Genomic DNA, 21,736 nt, shown 5'->3' with positions numbered 1-21,736 from the left:
TTTTTACAGTAGATTTTAAAAATTGAATATGGTTAAGGGGTGATCTTAATGATGGTAAAACAACATTATAAATTTTTAGAGATATTCTTCTTACAAATATGATGATTCACTTAAGGCCATTATAGATAGATAATATTTGTGTCTGTATAAAAAATAAAAAATTCTAAATATTTTTAAGAAAAAATCATTTTTACTCATACAAATTATATATTCAGAAAAGTTAATGACTACATACTTTCTTCAGTACAAGATAATGAAATAATATATTTAATTTTTAACAATATATACAAGCTAAATTGATAGTTTAGATAGTTTTTACTATGTTTATACAATAAAATTTTTGAACAAAATCAAGTATTTTAGGCTTTCAAATCGTATTTTAAAGCTTAAAATATATGTTATAGTCATGCTGTTTAAAGAACAAAGATCAATCATTTTGGGTTATATAGTGGAACAAGATCAATAGATACGATAAGTTTAAAATTTATATCAAACAGTAATACTAGACACAAGGTCTTTTTTCCTCGAATTATATTAACTTCATCAACTTCGAGCTTTTCTTTTAAGCTTCAGATAAGGCAAATTTTTTTTAATTATTTATTTTGCTATAACCATAAATAAAGACAAAAAATAATATATTCTCATGTTAGTTTATATCTTCTAAAAAGTATATTAAGTCATTAATAACTTTATATACAATATTTAAAGTGACAAATATAAAATAAGCGAAAATATTAATGTCCTAAAAAAAGTGAGACGTATAAATATACTGCTGATGTTTTTTTATTCAAAAAAGGTATTTAAAAAATTTTCTTAATTAGATAAGTGTTTTCATACTTTTAAGGTCATATTAAAATTATGTATTCTTCATTTATATTATGATTAATTATGATTATTCTTTAAATAATTTTAAAATAAACATTCTTCACTTAGTTCATACTCACATTTATATAATGAATTATTTATTATTTTGTAAATTTTTTAATCAAAAATTAAAATAAATTTCCCAAAACTTTTAAAATTTATGACAAAAGTAGGAGGATATTTTTTTTTTTTTAAAAGAAAATTAGAAAAAATGGATCGCGTAAAGCACATGGGATAAATCATCATCATCATCATATAAACTATAGTGGGGAATAAATATCTTTTCTTTTTCTTTGAGTGACTTGTAATTAAAAAATAACTAAATTCAATAATCACATGCTTCACGTACCACATTTAATCTCAAACCTCCTATCTTTCTACGTTGACGGAGAAGTCAACTCACGTCAGATCACAGATACACGAACGGTTCTGATTCGAGGTCTCAGTTTAACATTAAAATGACGCGTAGTACAAGGATTTTTCCTTGTCCAATAATACGAGTAAATAATTTATAACATGATTTTTAATTTATCATTCATTCTCATTACAAAATTAACGCACCAGCAAAATTCTCTCTCTCTCTCTCTCTCTCTCTCTCTCTCTCTGCTACACTGAATGGTTCCTTCCCATCTGCTTTTACATTGCTTTCCCTTCGCATTCTCTGCCTTTTCAGTTCAGTCTCCTCGCCGTCTCTGCAGCACATGAGCCTTTTGGGCCACACATCTGCTGCACTGTAAGTAACGATTAGGGTTCTCAGCTTCGATTTTTTAGCTGCATAATTGGGTTATTTACGAGATTTTAGCTCCTGATTTATCGGATTGTGCGTGTGTTTGTCAGTTTCTTGAGCCTTCGAAGTGGCAGTGGTTGTTCTCAGAAGTGTTGTTTAGTTCTATAGCTAATTTTCCTTCTTCAAATTCAAGCAGATTCTAGTATTGCAAGCTAGTATAACTACCCCCTCCCCCTCCTGTTAATGATTTATCTGAATCGAATTTGGTCTTTTTAAAATGCTTTAGTTTGTTAACTTTACGTCTTTTGGTGTGGTTGATGTATCTGGATAGTTGAATTCATGGATGCATGTTGAGTGATTATTTTTGGGTTCAGCATTTTATCATGTGCTTTTTATTGAAAATCGTTTACTTAATGATGGATCTGCCCGGGTGATGATAATTGAATGCCCAGAGGTTGCTCATGTCTGTGTAAATTGTATTATTTTCTCGATTTAGTGATGATATGGGCGACAAAAGTATATGAAGTGGTTATTTTGTTGCCAGGGGATTGGTCATCGCTTGGTCAATAGCTGAGCAGTCAACTGGAACGCAGAGTCATCTTCTTTACTTACAGGAAAAATAAGGTGCTTAAAGTTCTGAAGTTACTTGCATCCATACACTCTTCAAACTTTTCATAAGGGTATCTAATCCTTTGAATGATAGGGAATTCATTTGTTTTTGTCACTGTATACTGATCCCACATGATTTTATTTTATTTTATGAATTGTCCTGGGCTCTTGGTTTGATCTCAAATACTCCTTGTTGATGCTAAGTTTACCGGGTGGATTGAATTGTACTCGAAGCCTTTGTATTTTTGGAAAAAATATTGGATTCTATTAATGTTTTCCTTTCACGAACTAAGAAGGAAAAATAGAGAGTGTGCTGCTGCTTGCCACTTTAATTATTTGGATAGAAAAAGGACAAACTCTAATACTTTGATTAATTTCCATTTTCACCAATTTTGATTTAATATATCTGCCTATTATGATCAATTTTTTATGGCAGTGGTTGCCCATTTTGGCCTATTGATATACCTTTTCTACAATGAGTTCTCTGGCTATTTCCATTCTAATGGAATCATTTTCTGTTTTTTCCCCAAATCATGTTTGTCCTATTTCATTTATCCATCTTTTTTCACATTTTCATTTTCGTCATGATTATTTCTTGTGAGATTGATGATATGGCTCTTATACAGTTTTTCTTTTTCTGCAAATAACTCTTCAGGTGCTTGGACATATGGTTTAACATTCCTAATGAAGTTATACCCATTCCTTTGGCATCAATCTAAAAGTTTGTGATTGATCCATGTGGGCTGCAAGTTTCGTCTTTACACTGGCATTAGCTTATTTATTATCTTGTAATTGACCTTCTTTCTTGTAAGTTTCTTTACATAAATATGCCTTCCTGGTGGGGAAAATCTTCGTCAAAAGATGAAAAGAAAAAAGGAAACAAGGAAAGTTTCATCGACGCAATACACAGGAAATTTAGGATTGCATCTGAAGAGAAGTCCAACAATAGATCTGGAGGGTCTAGGAGACGTTCTAATGACGCTGTTTCTGAAAGGGGATCTCTATCTCGAGTTCCATCAAGGTCACCCTCACCCTCTACCCATGTATCACGCTGTCAAAGCTTTGCAGAAAGGCCTCGTGCTCAACCGCTTCCACTACCTGGTATGCACCTAAATAATGTCAGTCGTACTGATTCTGGAATAAGCATATCAACGAAACCTGGATGTGAAAGAGGATCTAAGCCTTTTCTGTTTCTTCCAAATCCAAAACCTGGTTGTGTTCCAAGTGGGTTGGTTCATACTGAGGCTGAGGCTGATTTAGCCACTGCTTCTGTTTCCAGTGATAGTTCTATTGATAGTGATGATCCATCTGACTCACATCTCTTGAGTCCTCTGACTTCAGACTACGAAAATGGAAAACAAACTGCAACAAGTAGCCCTTTGCGGTAAGTTTCTTCCATTTATTAATTACTTTTCTTCTGGATGGTCTCTATCCTTACTTGATTCACACACTGACAAAAGATTTTCTTGGTTTTGCTGAAGCAGAAAACACAAGGATCAATCTCCTATTGTGACTCATAACTCAACAGAGTCATTGACGGCAGCTGATAACCTTTTCAATAATCAGATTCTATCTGCGTCACCTAAGCGGGATCCGCTAAATACCCATGTCCAAAGTTTACAGATTCCTCCTCGAGTTGCTTTTTATGGTGCTGTAGACAGCTCAATGTCAAGTCCTTCTAGAAGTCCAATTAGCGCATTTAGCCAAGAGCAAGTGTTAAACTCTGGTCTGTGGACACCAAAACAGTATTCAGACATAGCCTTGCTTGGTTCTGGACACTGTTCAAGTCCGGGATCAGGTCATAATTCTGGCCATAATTCAGTTGGTGGAGATATGTATGGGCAGATGTTTTGGCCTCAAAGTAGGTGTAGCCCTGAGTGCTCTCCAATACCTAGTCCTAGAATGACAAGCCCGGGTCCCAGCTCCAGAATTCACAGTGGTGCTGTCACCCCACTCCATCCACGAGTTGCAGGGGCTACAATTGAGTCACCTGCTAGTCGACCTGATGATGGTAAGCAAAGCCACCGGTTGCCCCTCCCGCCCCTAACAATCTCAAATACCTGTCCATTTTCTCCCTCTTATTCAACAGTAACATCTCCGTCGGTGCCCCGAAGTCCTGGTAGGACAGAAACCCCAGTTAGTCCTGGATCACGCTGGAAAAAGGGACGGCTGTTAGGGAGGGGCACCTTTGGACATGTATATCTTGGTTTTAACAGGTTGGTGATCTGATGAGGCCTATCTTTGTTACATTTTGTATTGTATTATTTTGATTTCTTATTGTTGCTTGTATGATACAGTCGTCTTCATATTGCATAGTTTAACTTCTATCAAGATATAAATGGGACAGGAACGCTAGTTCTAGTTTTTAACTTTTTTAAGGCATATTGATCATCAAATCCATCCTTGCCATACTATTCTATTGAATCTTAGGCTGGGAATATTCATGATGCAGATTGTTGTTCCTCTTGTGATTTTCACTTTGCAATATTATTATCAACTTTTTTGTTACTGTCATTTGCATTTTTAAATATTCATGTCTGATTTGAGTTTGTTGCTTGTATCCTAGGGAAAGTGGTGAGATGTGTGCAATGAAGGAGGTAACTCTGTTTTCTGATGATGTAAAATCGAGGGAAAGTGTGCAACAACTTGGACAGGTGAGTCTTATTTTCCTATTTTTTGGGTGGATTTTTTTCGGGTTGGTGACATGAAAAAGATAAAAATTATACACTTATATAAGTAGTTGTTTCTTTGCAATTTTTTCAAGTATCTCAGGAAGAGTTATATGTAACTATGATATTTGACAGGAAATTGCGCTACTAAGTCGCTTACGGCATCCGAACATAGTGCAGTATTATGGATCTGAAACTGTAAGTTCTTTGTTTTATTTCAGTTTAATTGCTGATAATGTGTTTTTTAGTTGAAGAGAAATCTCTTTCAATTATTTGAAACATTCTGAAAATTATCAGTTATTACCACTTTTCCAAACTTACGGGGCCCTAATAGAAAGTTGCAGCACTTCATTATTTCATAACATCTCTATTCTTTGATAATTTAACTCTTGGGATTTCTAATGTACTTGTTTCTCAACTGGTAGCTGGTATATGATTATTTGAAGTTCCATCAAGTAAGGCTAAATCAATAGAAGGAAATTCATTATTTAAAGAGCACTGTAACGCCCTGTTTTTTTTTTTTTTTTAAACGGCGCGGTTTAAGATAATTTCATGACCAACCACGAAATTTTCATTTCAAATCAATCACACACTTAGAAACCCTTCCGCAATTCATTATTCAAAATAAAAATAAACATGCAATCCTACTTATACATCACAAAGTAATTCAATCTCATACACTTCTAGTAGATATCGTCCATACTACTATAAATTTTTACAGACTCTATTCCGCCCACAACAAGAATCCTTGCCCGTTGCGCTATATACTAGGCTCGGAAACCAGTAACTCCGTTTCCAGCTCCATCCCTACCTCATCTGTTAATGATAAAGAGTGAGTTCACATAACTCAATACGGTAAAAATCAAGTTACAAGTATCACATGCAATAACAAAACATTCAGTATCTCTATATGCACTCTACGCACACAACTAAACCATACCTTAGTACCATCCTGGAACTATACTGCATCAACTTATCCCGAAAATCTAGTTATGGTTACAAACAACACATGCAACAACAGAAAACCCAATACTCCTATGTGTACCCCATCTATACCACCTAAATCATACTCTAGTGCCACCCTGGGATTACACAAAACTAACTTGTCCCCGTAAATTAGTTATATTACCTATCAAATGTGACCGCCTTCCGAGGTCACAACATGAGTACAAATGTTCTCACTCGTTATCAATATTGGCGACCAAAACTCAACCTTCTATCTCTCGACCCCTAATAGGCCATTCACACACACAAATACCATTCTCTCCCGTCACCAACATCGGCGACCCAACCCCTTGTCCGTCGGGGTCTCCTGACCATCACCACTATCGGCGATCAACTTACTCTTTCTAGGTAGCGACCACCAATATCGGCGTCCCCCAATACTACCAACTCAAGAACTAGACCATCCCATACTCGCTTTACCATATTGTCCTGCAGCTCTCCTAAACCTTTAACCGGTTTAATGAACCTACATACCTCTCCCCCTAAGACACACTCTAACATTTCACACGCACGCCGGTAATGTTCCCTCGCCAACCACTAAATTTACAGCAGCTATACCAACCTATATACAACCCACACCTCCATCCTGATCCCTTGAACCACGCCTTACCGGCCTCCCTTTTCTTCCCCCAATTTCCAGCATATACGCTCTCCTCCCCTTCTATATCTACCTCCCCCTACAGCCATACCGTATCTCTCCTCTTACCCGAACCTCTTCGCACACCAAACTCCTCCTTCACCCTCCTTCCGCAGCCTACACTAAAGACCCCATGCGCAACCCTGAACTCTCCTCTCTCTCACAGACCTCACACACTGCTTTTCTTCTTCTTCTACCTCCCACATCCTATTCCAAGCATCACAACTCTCACGCTCACACAATCACGCTCCTCCCTCTCACCGACCTCACACACCGCTTGCACACACACAAAATTTCTTCGCTCTCATGGATCTCCCTCACTCACCGATCCCTTCGTTAAATCTCTCCTCCCGCGACCTTCACCATGTACATACATTCGTTTACACAAAATATCCTCACTCCCTCACAGATCTCTCCCAGTCTTCAACGTCTTCATTCTCACTCTTCCCGTGGTCTCCTCCGTGAACACCTCCACGAGTCCACTTGCCATCCACATTCACCTATCCCTACATTGTAGTTCTGTTGCTCTATACACCAAATAAAATATATATTTCTAAACTTAAAATCACTAATCCGAACTCACACCAAACCTATACAAGAACTCAAAATTTACTGTACCTCCCATCTCCATCTTCCTTCCTCCCGTGGCTCGCACCGTCATGGTCCTCCTTCTTGCTCTCTCTCTTCTCGTTTCTCTCCAATCCGACTCCTCTCTCTCTCTCTCTCTCTCTCTCACCTTCTTTCCCCGCCCTCGATCTCTCTCTTCTCTGTTTTCTTTCTTTTCTTCCCTTCCTCTCTCTGTTTTCCTTTTTTTTTTCTTTCCCTTCTCCTATTTATACCCCACCAGCCTCTCATCCTGCCCATCCATCTCACCTCATCCCAACCGTCCACTTCCCCCTTCTCCAAACGACGTTGTTTCCTCCTCCTCTTCACCAAACGACGTCGTTTCCCTCAAACGACGTTGTTTTCCTCCTCTTACTCTACCAAACGATTCGTTTTCTCCCCCTTTCCACCAAACGACGCCGTTTACTTATGAAAATCTCACCCTACATATACATCTACACGTACATACAAATTTTCTCTCCTTTTTTTTTCAGTTATTATATATATTTTCCAAAAAAAAAAAAAATTTGGTTCCTCAAATTTTGTTACTTAACCTCCAAAAGGTTGCGGATAATTTCATTTCATCTCATCCTCTCGTTCCCACATTGCTTCCTCATTCGCGTGATGTCTCCATTGTATCTTCACCATAGGTATTACCCTACTCTTCAACTTCCTTTCCTGACGTTCGAGAATCCGGATCTGTTCCTCATCATAAGACAAGTCCTTCTCCAATGGTAACAATTCATACCTTATAATGTGATTCGGATCCGGGTAGTATTTCTGTAGTAGGGATACGTGGAATACATTGTGAACCCCACTATACCGAGAAGGAAGTGCTACCCGGTACGCAACCACCCCCACTTTCACCAGAATTTCAAAGTGCACTATGAAACGAGGACTTAACTTCCCTTTCTTCCCAAATCTCAACAAACCCTTCATGGGAGATACCTTCAAGAACACATGATCTCCTATTTCAAAGCTCAAATCTTTCCGACGATTGTCTGCGTATCCCTTTTGTCTATTTTGAGCAGCTCGTAAATTCTGCCGTATCACCACCACTTTAGCCGTAGTTTCCTCCACCATTTCCGGTCCCAACAACCGTATCTCCCCTACTTCCCTCAACACACTGGCGACCTACAGGGTCTATCATACAGAGCTTCATGAGGAGCCATACCGATGCTAGTGTGATGACTATTATTGTATGTAAACTCTATTAAAGGCAATATATCCTCCCAATCTCCCCCCATGTCGATGACACAGGCTCGCAACATATCCTCCAGTACCTGTATTGTCCGCTCCGTCTGTCCATCCGTTTGTGGGTGGAAAGCTGTGCTAAAACTCAATTTAGTACACAACGCCTGTTGTAAACTTCTCCAAAACCTAGAGGTGAATCGAGAATCCCAATAAGAAACTATTGATACGGGGATACCGTGTAACCTTACTACCTTTTTGACATACAGTCTGGCCAACTGCTCCACTGAATCAGTCACCTTCATTGCTAAGAAATGAGAAGATTTAGTTAGGCGATTAACTACTACCCAAATACTATCATACTTCTTGCGGTTTCTTGGCAACACGGTCACAAAATCCATGGAGACATGTTCCCGTTTCCATTCGGGTATGGGTAAAGGCTGTAACAAACCCCCAACCCTCTAATGTTCCGCTTTCACTTGCTGGCATACCAAACACTTTGACACATATTCGGTTACATCTCTCTTCATGCCTCTCCACTAGAAATTTTTCTGCAAGTTTTTGTACATCCTAGTACTTCCGGGGTGTATGGCAAATTTGGTGTCATGTGCCTCACTAAGTATTTCTTCTCGTAGCATACGATCACGGGGAACATACATTCTGGTTTGAAATCTGAGTACACCATCACCTTCCACCCCAAAATCTCTCACTATCCCCTGTTCCACCCCCTTCCGGATCCTCTGCATCTCGGTGTCTACCATTTGCCCCTCTCTGATTTTTTGAACCAAGGTAGGTTGTGCCCTTAAACGAGCCACATACCTTCCATTATCCCCTTCTTAAATACATAGTTGTTGCATGGCTACCCGTAAACACCACTCCGACACCATCAAATGTGCCAGTACCCCGGTACTTTTACGACTGAGGGCGTCTGCCACCACATTTCTTCGTTCGGGGTGATACTTGATTCTACAGTCGAAGTCTTTCAACAGATCCATCCATCTCCTATGTCGCATATTCAACTCCCGCTGTATGAATAGATATTGTAAACTCTTATGATCCGTAAAAATTTCAAAGATTTCCCCATACAAATAATGTCGCCACAGTTTTAAGGCATAGACTACTGCAGCCAGCTCCAAGTCATGGGTGGGGTAATTCCTTTCGTGTACTCTTAATTGTCGGGACCCATACGCTATAACGTTCCCCTGTTGCATTAATACACAACTCAATCCAACATGAGATGCGTCGCTATACACTGCAAACTCACCTTCTCCCGACGGAATGACCAATATTGGGGTAGTAGTAAGTCTGTGTTTCAATTCTTGTAAACTGCTCTCACAACTCTCATCCCATTCAAACTTCACATTCTTTTTCGTCAACCTAGTAAGAGGTGCCGCGATACTCGAAAACCTTTGAACAAACTGACGGTAATACCCCACTAACCCCAAAAAATTTCTGATCTTTGTTATACTCTTTGGTCTTTCCTACTTCACCACTGCTTCTACCTTCGCTGGATCCACGGATATCCCATCTTTTGGCACAATATGGCCCAAGAATGCTATCTGATCCAACCAGAACTCACATTTACTGAGTTTTGCGTACAATTTGGCTTCCCAAAGCATCCCTAGCACAGTTGCCAGATGTTCTGCATGTTCCACTGAATCCCTTGAATAAATCAATATGTCATTTATGAAAACAATAACATAATGATCCAGCAGGGGGTCTGAACACTCGATTCACCAAATCCATAAACACTGCGGGAGCATTTATTAATCCAAAAGGCATCACTAGAAATTCATAATGCCCATACCGGGTGCAGAACGCTGTCTTAGCAATGTCTTCTGCTCTAACCTGTAGTTGGTGATACCCCGAACGCAGATCTATTTTTGAAAATACTTGTGCCCTTTGCAACTGTTCAAACAAGTCGTCAATCCTTGGTAACGGATACTTATTCTTTATTGTCACTTGATTCAGTTCCCTATAATCAACACACATTCTCATAGTCTCATCATTTTTCTTCACAAACAATATTAGGGCCTCCCACGGTGATACACTCGGTCGAATGGATTTTTTATCCAGTAACTCTTGTAACTGTTTACTTAGCTCCAATAGTTCTGACCTTGCCATTCTGTATGGAACTTTGGAGATCGGCTGGGTGTCGGGCTGGAGTTCTATGGTGAAGTCGACCTCTCTATTGAGTGGCAGTCTCGGAAGGTCGTCCAGAAACACGTCCGGGAAATCCTTCACCACTGGCATCTCCTGAAGTATAAGCCTCTTACTCTTGTTCCCTATCAAAGACATAGATAAAGTTGTAACTCATGCATATATTTTCTTTCTAACACATTACGTTAATGCAAAACTTTATTTATTCATTGATATTCCCCATACAGAAAAATGTTCTTCATTAGGGATCTTAAACACTACCCTCTTACGGAAACAATCTACATGAGTATGTTGTGCCGCAAGCCAATCCATCCCCAGTATTACATCAAAGTCTTTAATGTCTAGTAAAATTAAATCTAACTTAAATTTTCTCCCTTCTACTTCTACGCTACATGAGTTAAACATTACATCGATACATAAAGCGCCATTAGTTGGCGTAGCTATTAATAATACTCGATCCAACACCCGAGGTTCCCTCCCTATTCTAGACGCGAACCTAGGTGATACAAATGAATGTATGGCACCAGGGTCAATTAGTACTCTAGCAGGAATATTTGAAATGTAAAGTATACCTTGTATTACTTCCGAAGTAGCGGCTGCCTCCGGCACTGTTATGGCAAACACCCGTCCTTGAACCAACGGTCTACCAGGCTCTCTCGGCAAAGGGCAATCCCATACAAAATGTTGAGTGTTCCTGCACCGATAGCAGCCTCGACTGCCACTCATACATGGCCGATCCCCATGATTCTTACCGCACCGCGTGCAATTCGGGTACTCAGGGACACCTGATGACTTAGGGCGGCATCTTGTGCCATTCTCTGCCTTTTCTCTGTTTGGCCGAATGCTAGTGGTGGGCGTCTATAACTGGAAGATCCCCTATTATTCTCAACCTGTTCCTTATACGGTGCCTTTACTAACTATGCATTTTCCAATACCATCTGATATGTAGGTAACGCAAACACAGCCACCTGGTGATACAATTCTGACCATAACCCTTTCTCGAACCTTCGGGCCTTATGCGCCTCATTCATAATAACCTCGAACGCAAACTGGCCCAAATCTATGTATCTCTCAGCATACTCCACCACTGACAATCTTCCTTGTCTCAGTTCAGCAAACTCTGTTTCCTTCCGCTGCCTCAAGAATCTGGAAAATACTCTACATTGAAAGTTTCTAGAAACACCTCCTAAGTGAATGGGGGGATCAGGGCTCTCCTTTTCAATTTCCACCAGCGCTCGGCGAATCCTCTAAACATGAATGTAGCCAGTTGTACCTTCTGTTCCGTGGTCATGGTTATTACCTCAAATAATTTTTCTGTCTCTTTTATCCAATCTTCCGCCACTAATAGGTCAGAACCCCCATTGAAGGCAGGAGGGTTTAGCCTTCGGTATTTCTCAATGTTGCTTGTATCCACTACACCCTGATGAATTTCCTGTTGTGGCATCGAGGCTGCCTCCGACTGTAATTCTCTATCTCTGATCATAGTAGCCAGACTCTCAACTACTCTGCAAAGCTGGTTAAAGTCTTGTTGTTGCACGCCGGACTACTCTGCCTAGGGTGCCGATGGACCAGGTGCGGGTCTCGGCTGTGCGGAAGGAGGCACGGCGTGGTACGGGGGCAGCCCTTGAAATGCGGCGAGTGGCACTTGGTGGAACCCCGATGCTCGTCGAGGGCTTCCCGGTGAGCCTTGCGCCCTGTAACGCCCTTTTTTTTTTTTTTTAACGGCGCGGTTTAAGACAATTTCATGACCAACCACGAAATTCTCATTTCAAATCAATCACACACCTAAAAACCCTTTCGCAATTCATTATTCAAAATCAAGATAAACATGCAATCTTACTTATACATCACAAAGTAATACAATCTCATACACTTCCAGCAGACATCGTCCATACTATTATAAATTTTTACAGACTCTATTCCGCCCACAACAAGAATCTTTGCCCGTTGCGCTATATACTAGGCTCGAAAATCAGCAACTCCGTTCTCGGCTCCATCCTTACCTCATTTGTTAATGATAAAGAGTGAGTTCACATAACTCAATACGGTAAAAATCAAGTTACAAGTATCACATGCAATAACAGAACATTCAGTATCTCTATATGCACTCTACCCAAGCAACTAAACCATACCTTAGTACCATCCTGGAACTATACAGCATCAACTTATCCCGAAAATCTAATTATGGTTACAAACAGCACATGCAACAACAGAAAACCCAATACTCCTATGTGTACCCCATCTATACCACCTAAGTCCTACTCTAGTGCCACCCTGGGACTACACAGAACTAACCTGTCTCGGTAAATTAGTTACATTGCCTATCAAATGTGACTGCCTTCTGAGGTCACAGCATGAGTACAAATGTTCTCACTCGTCACTAATATCGGCGACCAAGACTCAACCTTCTATCTCTCGACCACTAATAGGCCACTCACACACACAAAGACCATTCTTTCCCGTCACCAACATCGGCGACCCAACCCCTTGTCCGTCGGGGTCTCCTGACCATCACCACTATCGGCGATCAACTTACTCTTTCTAGGTAGCGACCACCAATATCGGCGTCCCCCAATACTACCAATTCAAGAACTAGACCATCCCATACTCTCTTTACCATATTGTCCTGCAGCTCTCCTAAACCTTTAACCGGTTTAATGAACCTACATACCTCTCCCCCTAAGACACACTCTAACATTTCACACGCACGCCGGTAATGTTCCCTCGCCAACCACTAAATTTACAGCAGCTATACCAACCTATATACAACCCACACCTCCATCCTGATCCCTTGAACCACGCCTTACCGGCCTCCCTTTTCTTCCCCCAATTTCCAGCATATACGCTCTCCTCCCCTTCTATATCTACCTCCCCCTACAGCCATACCGTATCTCTCCTCTTACCCGAACCTCTTCGCACACCAAACTCCTCCTTCACCCTCCTTCCGCAGCCTACACTAAAGACCCCATGCGCAACCCTGAACTCTCCTCTCTCTCACAGACCTCACACACTGCTTTTCTTCTTCTTCTACCTCCCACATCCTATTCCAAGCATCACAACTCTCACACTCACACAATCACGCTCCTCCCTCTCACCGACCTCACACACCGCTTGCACACACACAAAATTTCTTCGCTCTCATGGATCTCCCTCACTCACCGATCCCTTCGTTAAATCTCTCCTCCCGCGACCTTCACCATGTACATACATTCGTTTACACAAAATATCCTCACTCCCTCACAGATCTCTCCCACTCTTCAACATCTTCATTCTCACTCTTCCCGCGGTCTCCTCCGTGAACACCTCCACGACCCTGCCATCCACATTCACCTGTCCCTACATTGTAGTTCTGTTGCTCTATACACCAAATAAAATCTATATTTCTCAACCTAAAATCACTAATCCGAACTCACACCAAACCTATACAAAAACTCAAAATTTACCGTACCTCCCATCTCCATCTTCCTTCCTCCCGTGGCTCGCACTGTCATGGTCCTCCTTCCTGCTCTCTCTCTCTTGTCGTTTCTCTCCAATCCGACTCCTCTCTCTCTCTCTCTCACCTTCTCTCCCCGCCCTCGATCTCTCTCTTCTCTGTTTTCTTTCTGTTCTTCCCTTCCTCTCTTTGTTTTCCTTTTTTTTTTCTTTCTCTTCTCCTATTTATACTCCACCAGCCTCTCATCCTGCCCGTCCATCTCACCTCATCCCAACCGTCCACTTTCCCCTTCTCCAAACGACGTCGTTTCCTTCTCCTCTTCACCAAACGACGTTGTTTCCCTCAAACGACGTCGTTTTCCTCCTCTTCCTCTCCAAACGTCGTCGTTTTCTCCCCCTCTCCACCAAACGACGCCGTTTACCTCTTAAAATCTCACCCTACATATACATCTATACATACATACAAATTCTCTTTTTTTTTTTTTTTCAGTTATTACAAGCATACACTTTATTGTTCTCTTTATTTTTTAAAACAGATTGAGGACAAGCTTTATATATACTTGGAGTATGTCTCTGGTGGTTCTATCTATAAACTTCTTCAGGAGTATGGCCAGTTTGGTGAGATTGCCATTCGTAATTATACGCAACAAATTTTGTCGGGGTTGGCTTATTTGCATACAAAAAGTACTGTGCATAGGTTAGTCATCTTATTAGTTTTCTTATACCAGGAGCACCATGAATTTTTTTTTTAACTCTATATGGACTATTGTTCTCATGGTTAGCCTTTGATCTCTTTCAGAGACATCAAAGGAGCTAATATATTGGTAGATCCCAATGGCCGTGTGAAATTAGCAGATTTTGGGATGGCGAAGCATGTAAGGATCTTCTTCTCTAATTTCATCTTTGAGTGGTTTTTTTCTCTAAAGAGATGCGACATGTCAAATTTATGTATTGATAGTTCCAAAAAAGGGAAACACTGATATGTCATTGTAATCTAGCAGTCTACCTAGGTATTCTTGTTTGGTTTACAATGGAAAAGAAGAAAGGGAAGATGTCTGAAAAGAAAATTGTTATGCTAGTGACATTAAAGTCCTATTTGGACATTTTGTGCCTATTAATAATAACCTGCATTCTAAAGTATACTCTTTCCAAAAACATCAGATTACTGGCCCGTCCTGTCTGTTATCATTCAAGGGAAGTCCATATTGGATGGCACCTGAGGTCAGCCTATATTTCTTGTCATGCTCTTTGTTTACCAATCTTTCTTGTGCTCTTTTGTAATTAATATTATTTTTCTAAATTCAGGTTATAAAGAATTCAAGTGGAAGTAACCTTGCTGTTGATATATGGAGTCTTGGTTGCACAGTTCTGGAGATGGCTACGACAAAACCACCTTGGAGCCAGTATGAAGGGGTTAGTGAATCTTTTGGTGCTATAGTATTAAAACTATATTTCTTTGTAGAATATAGTTATGTCAAACATTATTTCATGTTTTTGAGTTTTGGTGTTACTTTTGTGTGCTTCTTAAGGTGGCTGCTATATTTAAGATCGGGAACAGCAAGGAACTTCCAGAAATTCCTGATCATCTATCAGATGAGGGAAAGGACTTTGTGAGACAGTGTTTACAACGGAACCCATTGCATCGTCCTACAGCAGCTCAACTTTTAGAGCACCCATTTGTTAAAAATTCTGCACCACTGGAAAGGCCTGTTTTGAATGCTGAGCCTATGGAAACACAACCTGCAGTAACCAATGCTATAAGAACACTGGTACAAACTTGGTTTGATTTTTTGTGTGCTTGGTGCTGTATCCTGTTGTAAATTCATATCAGTTACGTAAATCATAGTTGTGGAATTGTATTCGTACCTCTAGCCATTATTGCTTAAGCAGTGTTGTGGGAGAACCAATCTGACTAGAACAACTAGATTTATGCCTTGTGAGAAATCTTTAGGGAATTTCTGATGCTTCTGGTCTCGTCTACTTCCTCCAGAAGTTTGTATTACCGGTCGAACATCAGAACTTACTTGTGGCTAAGCTAGAAACTTTGAACTTAGACTTAAACTTCCATAGTTTTCTTTTAAAGTGATTAACTCTATTCCTAAACAGTTTGGCTTTTCCATATCTACTATCTCCGTTATTAGTTTTCTTAATCTTACCTGATAGTCACAGGAGAGAATCTTAAATAAAAACAGTAGAAGACTGTGGGCCATGCTGATCTCTAAAAGAGATACGTTTTTTCATGTCACTAAAGCATGATGAGATGAGTTTAGTACTGTTAGCAAAGCAGCTATGCTGAAAGTTTATTAAACTGTGAATTTGTAACTAAACAATTTAACTTAGATAAGATTGTTTTGAACTTAATGTCTTATCATGTTGGGAATGTAATTTTATTTGGTTAACTAGAAACAGTTGTATAAACATTAGTTGATGTTTCCCCATAATCATCATAGTGATGTAAACTCTGTCTTCATGTGAATGTACAGATCACTTCAACAGTATAAGTCATTTTATGTGTCTATGAGTCTGGGTTAGTTGGGAAAAAGATTGCTTAACTACCACCAATTTGTGACTGAGGCCTAGTATTTGACATAGGACGCTCATATGATTAGTGTTTGTCAATTTCTTTTTCTTTATTTCTGTTGAACCTTAGGAGTTGACTAACCTCGTAATGACATGATGCAGTCAATTTTTATAAAGATTGGGACTTTGGATCAATGATGGCTAATTAAGTGGATCAATATAAATTGGCTAAATTAATCAACTTCTTTGTGGTTGGTTCTGATTATTTTCCTTAACTGCTGGTTCACACACTTGGATCTTCTGTCAGGGAATTGGACATGCAAGAAACCTTCCATGCTTTGATTCAGAAGGGGTAGCAAGCCAGCATTCAAGGGGATTAAAAACAAGTTCAGGACCTAAGTAAGCCTTTTTCTTGCTAAATGCACACACATCTGCTTCTCACGTATGAGAGCAAAACAATATTAATTCAGAAGCATGTATGAGAAATACTTGCATGCTTGAGCATCCCAATTAGTTGGTGTTCGTGTTTTAAGCGATCAAAGTTATACAAAAAGTCTCAAGTTGTAATTTATAGGTTCTTGTGCATTATGGGAGGACTTGTTCCTGATAATAGAAACATTTAAAGTTGAAGGCGTCGGGGACTGATGGTTAAAGCTTAAAATCGAGTTATCATAGCAATGAATACAAATTCCCTTCATGTTTGCATAAACATAAAGGGAGATAGTCCACAATGAGTCGATAACTTGTTCAAAAAGAAAATCCTTTGTTTAGAATATTGTATCTATAAACAGTTTTAAGGTCCCATTCTGTTTAATTTTCATTTAATTCCGATCTTATTCTTTCACTTAGTTACCGGATTAACCTTGATATGCAAAATTGTATCATAGCTTTCATATTTGAATCTCATCCATGCCTAACTTGAATTCCTTGAGAGTTGAGGCGATTCAAACATGAAAGTCATGATGCAATTCTACTCACTAGAATTAGTCTAATAATTAAATAAAGGAATAAGGTAGGAATTGAATAGGAATTAGACCAAAATGGGTTGTAAGTAGTGCACCAATTTTTTAATGTTTCTTCTTTGAATTTATTAATTTATGGGATGCACTTGGTAAGCTAATGTCATAACATGTTACAGATTTATTTGATGCATGATTGAAATAGAAAGCTTTTTCTCATCCACTTGTGTCCATGAGGTCCCAGTCCAACCATCAACATATTTTTCTGGTACTGATGTTCAAATGCTGAAATGCAGCATAGGTATTTTAAAATCTAGAGTTGAAGTTAAGGTTCAAGTTTCTAAAGGGCTTGAAGTAGAAAAATAATCTTCATGTAGTTTCTGCTGTTGTTAAATTTAATACCTCTGCAAGAACAAATTTTAGCTTTTACAGACTTTGTCTTGTGAATCTCCTTGATGAATCCTTTGAATTTCGCTTTTCTATGTAAGAGAAGTATAACAGGTATCTTTTGGTCTACATGCTCAGGAATATGTCATGTCCAATTTCACCTATTGCGAGTCCCATTTTACATTCAAGGTCACCTCAACATGTGAGTGGTAGGATGTCACCCTCTCCAATTTCTAGCCCTCATACTGCTTCTGGTTCATCCACACCTCTGACTGGTGGCAGTGGTGCCTTGCCATTTCATCACCAAAAGCAGCCAGCAAATTACCTGCATGAGGGAATGGTAGTTTCCCCAAGGTCCCAAAGCAGTTTCTATGGAAGTAGTCGTTATCAAGAAGTCAAGTCTGACCTTTTCCAAGGGATGTCTCAACAAGCTCATGTTTTTCCGGAATTAGTTTCATCTGATAATGGTGTTGCTGGAAATTTGTTCGGAAGATCATGCCCTGGAGACCTTAGGGAATCCTATGATGGACGGTCACTCTTGGTCGATCATTTGTCTCAGCAGTCGTTGAGTGAGCGCCTGAAGTTAAAACAGTCGGTTGATCTGAATCCAAGAGCATCAGCACCTGGTCGCCCTAATCAAATCTAGTCTCTGCATGATCTATGATTAGGGCAGGGCTTCCAGGCCTTGTACCCTGGCCTATCCTTTAGGTCTCAAGCTGGCCATCATTTTCATGGTCAAGAAAGGTACTCTTTTTTTATGCTTAGAATCAATTAATCAGGTGACCAAAACATTTGGGTTTCTTGAAAGCTTGAATAGCATACGAGAGAATGCTTTGAAGCGGCTGCAGTTTTCAGTCTTTAGGCCCTTCTTGTGAGCATGTCAGTATACCCAAGATTCAACAGGCTGGATAATCATCATCACTGATAATTTGTTCATGCAGGTGTCCTTTTATTAGGCTGATTTCTTATGGTTTTTGTTACCTTGACACATCTTCCTTAAACATCACCAGACTTGGAAATGGAAAACAACATGGTGGTAACATACTGTGATTTTGCTGGAGAAGACGCCTATGAAGATCTCATATTCGACAATTCCTCCAAGAAAGAGAATACATATGGTGGTGCGGTGTAAAGGAATGTACATTTTTATCAGACCTGAAAAACTCTATTATCATGGTGGACTTACTTGGATAGAAAATGGTGGGGGTCAAAGCACGTTGTACAGAAGGCTGGAAGTATAGAATAGAGAAAATTTGGCAGACAATGTCTAATGAACGATCTGATCCCATTTTTTGCGTGGATTTATAACAGCAGCTCGGATACAAAACTTAAATTTGGGGCTGCCTTGCTGGTACTGTTGTACCTAATTGTATACCTGCATCAGACTGAAAAATCTAATTGAAAACCTCTGTTCCTTACTAGTGAATTCTTCTTGATTATGATCCAAGCTGTAAATCTTTGAAGATCAAATTATTATCTGAATACCATATGTTCTTATTCATGCCCTTGGTTTTCATTTAGCTTCTCCACTCAGGTCAGATTTCAGTTGTCTGCTGATGATTACCGAAAGTACCGAGCACATATTTCTGGTCATGTTGTAATTCTTTGAAATATGAACAGAAGTTCGTTAAAGATGAGATGACCACAGCACGTCTCACTGAGTTATTGTTCTTGGTTTCTTTTCACTTTTGCCAAAGTCATCTCCTTTGCATCATCTTCACCATTGTTGCATTGCCAAAGCCATCTCTTTGCATCGTCTTCACCATGTCATCATGTCAAAGCTAATGCAGCAACTCGGAGGCCTCTCTTTCATCATTTATCTTGAGCTCACGCCTTAAACTCTCCATCTATAACACTTCATTTTCTGCATAATCGACAGCGTCTTTTGAGGTCGAAGAACGATATCACATTGACCCACTAAGTTGGGGCTTGAGTTTTGTTGAGCCAACAAGAAAAGGTTCTTTTAGGTTGCCATAGTGGGGTGGGGGGGGGGGGGACTTTCATATTGACAAGTTTTGTTTTTCAAGGAGAAAATAAAATGTCTGAGGACTATATATTCATACACACACATATATTACACACATATGTTCATTGGTTGCGGTTGTTGGACTCAAAAGTTGGAGAATATATGTAAACGTTGTATTTATATGAATACATAACACATTAAATGCTCACTCAAAGATCTTGTCCACCTTTTTTTTCTCATTTATTTCGGTCATTATTTTTTACTACACGTTTTTTCTTATAATTGTCATAGTTCTTCATAAGCTTTGAAAGAAAAAAACTTTGAATTCACTTAACTTCTTCATGCAGTTTACAATGAGCGTTGTGAGTAGATGAAGATCACATTCATACATATATTAAAGTCTATCTTAAAACTTACAACGCATATTCACAATGGTGAAGTGCTTTAAGGGTTTTTCCTAATTGACTTGGAAAAGTTCTCATTGTTGAAAGTATTGGGAGTAGCTTAAAGAGTTATGTGGACATAGCAAGCAGACTCTAGTTCATGTGAGAGTTTATGGTGTCATTGATGCCTCATTTTTTATTTATAATCATTGGCAAACCTCATACAATATTTTTATTAGTATTAAAGTTCTTTCTGCAAACAGACAACATGTGAATTTTAATTTTACTCTATGACATACATTTATTTTGTGGGACTTCCTTTCTCTGCATTCTCTTTTATGATGAATTTATTTATTTTTATTGAGGATTCAATATAAATCTTAAAGGTGAAACAATATATCTCCTCCATAGTTTGCTAATATTTATTTGTTACCTTTCAAAAATGTAATCATGGAGTGGATGACCTATTTAACGTGAATATAATTGATTTTGGGTGACATTTTAGCTTTGTGATTGAGACAAGTACCACAACCTTTTTATTAGAAGCAAGGTGTTGAAGAATGTCTAGAACTCAGCTAGGTAATATTTCCAGGGTCATCCCCTTGTTTCAAACTTGAAAACAAGTCATTGACTTAAATGTTGAAGAAGTTCTAAAGGACGCGAATAATGCATTTAACACTTCATCTCTTGTTGGTTATGCAAGTCCTTGCTACCTAACAAAAAAGTCAAGTTTATTCTTCTCTATATTTTGAAAATTGCAAGCCACTTTATTCATGAATTTGTGTTTCTTTAGTGATTTAGAGAGTATTGTAATTTACGAGAGAATGTGATTTTAAATAATTTATGATTTGTAATACTCGCTTTTTCATTCATTATTTATATGTCTGATTTGTAGAATATAAAACCATCATTTTTTTGTTTATGTTGAGTTAAAATCTGACTCACTATTAACAAGGTATATTGATAAACATATGATAGAAAATTTTACTTATGATGAAGTATCTAAAGTTTTTCAAGAACTAAAGTCAAAATTTATTAATATAATCTTTTATTACAGATAAAATGTTATTTATTTCTAATAGAAAAAAAATAATCTTTTAAATTTTATGATTACTTTATTATTATAGATGAAATTATCTAACTTAATATCACAATAATAAATTCATTGTGGAAACTTACTTTACCTTCAAATTCAGTAAGCAATTTGGTTTTTGCAAAGATATGCTTAAGGATTAATTAAACACATTATAGCAATCCAAATCGTTATACTTTTTTGTAAAGCTTCAGAAATCATACTTACTTGAAGGGTATTATTTTCTTTATTAAACATTTTCTATAATGAAAGACTATTTATTATAATAACCTGAGTTGTTAAGAGTTATCTCAATTACCTTAAATTTAGTATTCAAGATAAAAGAGTAAACACTTAATGCTAAAATGTTCCATGTTATTGCAATACAAAGATTAAGCATGTAATAGTTTGAATTAATCTAAACTTCAAAGTTTGAGAACTTGATATCAATTGAATCTATCTCAAAGATAGAATAGAAGAAGAGAAAAGTTGGTTTAAGGGTATTAGAATAAGGCTTGCCAAATGCTTGAAAGGAAGAAATGGCTTTTGGCA

General features: G+C 38.6%; 1 protein-coding gene across 3 annotated transcripts; it reads left to right on the top strand.

Moving 5' to 3' along the window:
• The first annotated feature begins 1,408 nt into the window (after nucleotides 1–1,408).
• On the top strand, nucleotides 1,409–19,264 carry YDA (Protein kinase superfamily protein). 3 transcript variants are annotated; one of them, XR_015818403.1, is made up of 14 exons: nucleotides 1,409–1,597; nucleotides 2,136–2,215; nucleotides 2,856–3,584; nucleotides 3,685–4,416; nucleotides 4,767–4,854; nucleotides 5,005–5,067; nucleotides 14,434–14,594; nucleotides 14,697–14,772; nucleotides 15,059–15,118; nucleotides 15,203–15,310; nucleotides 15,427–15,666; nucleotides 16,725–16,816; nucleotides 17,902–18,507; nucleotides 18,774–19,264. XR_015818403.1 is itself a non-coding variant. In XM_088217781.1 (13 exons), exons 3-13 carry the CDS (start codon nucleotides 3,028–3,030, stop codon nucleotides 18,407–18,409), a joined length of 2,685 nt encoding a protein of 894 aa, XP_088073907.1. In that variant the 5' UTR covers nucleotides 1,409–1,597; nucleotides 2,136–2,215; nucleotides 2,856–3,027; the 3' UTR covers nucleotides 18,410–19,264. The 3 variants fall into 3 exon arrangements, 1 of the variants encoding a protein (XP_088073907.1); XR_015818402.1 differs by having other exon boundaries at nucleotides 18,705–19,264; XM_088217781.1 differs by having other exon boundaries at nucleotides 17,902–19,264.
• The last annotated feature ends 2,472 nt before the right edge of the window (nucleotides 19,265–21,736 follow it).

The sequence above is a fragment of the Carica papaya genome, chromosome 4 (assembly GCF_054855325.1).
Source record: "Carica papaya isolate Zhongbai chromosome 4, ASM5485532v1, whole genome shotgun sequence".
Taxonomy (NCBI): domain Eukaryota; kingdom Viridiplantae; phylum Streptophyta; class Magnoliopsida; order Brassicales; family Caricaceae; genus Carica; species Carica papaya.
Note: the sequence above shows the minus strand (reverse complement) of the source record. Positions and strands in the feature narration are given on the sequence as shown.

What these genes read in the sequence shown, in the direction of transcription:
- YDA (XM_088217781.1), top strand. Translation starts at nt 3,028, where the DNA reads ATGCCTTCCTGGTGGGGAAAATCTTCGTCAAAAGATGAAAAGAAAAAA. An exon ending in GTATATCTTGGTTTTAACAG is followed by an intron (nt 4,417 to 4,766) that starts GTTGGTGATCTG and finishes CTTGTATCCTAG; the next exon opens with GGAAAGTGGTGAGATGTGTG. An exon ending in ACAAAAAGTACTGTGCATAG is followed by an intron (nt 14,595 to 14,696) that starts GTTAGTCATCTT and finishes GATCTCTTTCAG; the next exon opens with AGACATCAAAGGAGCTAATA.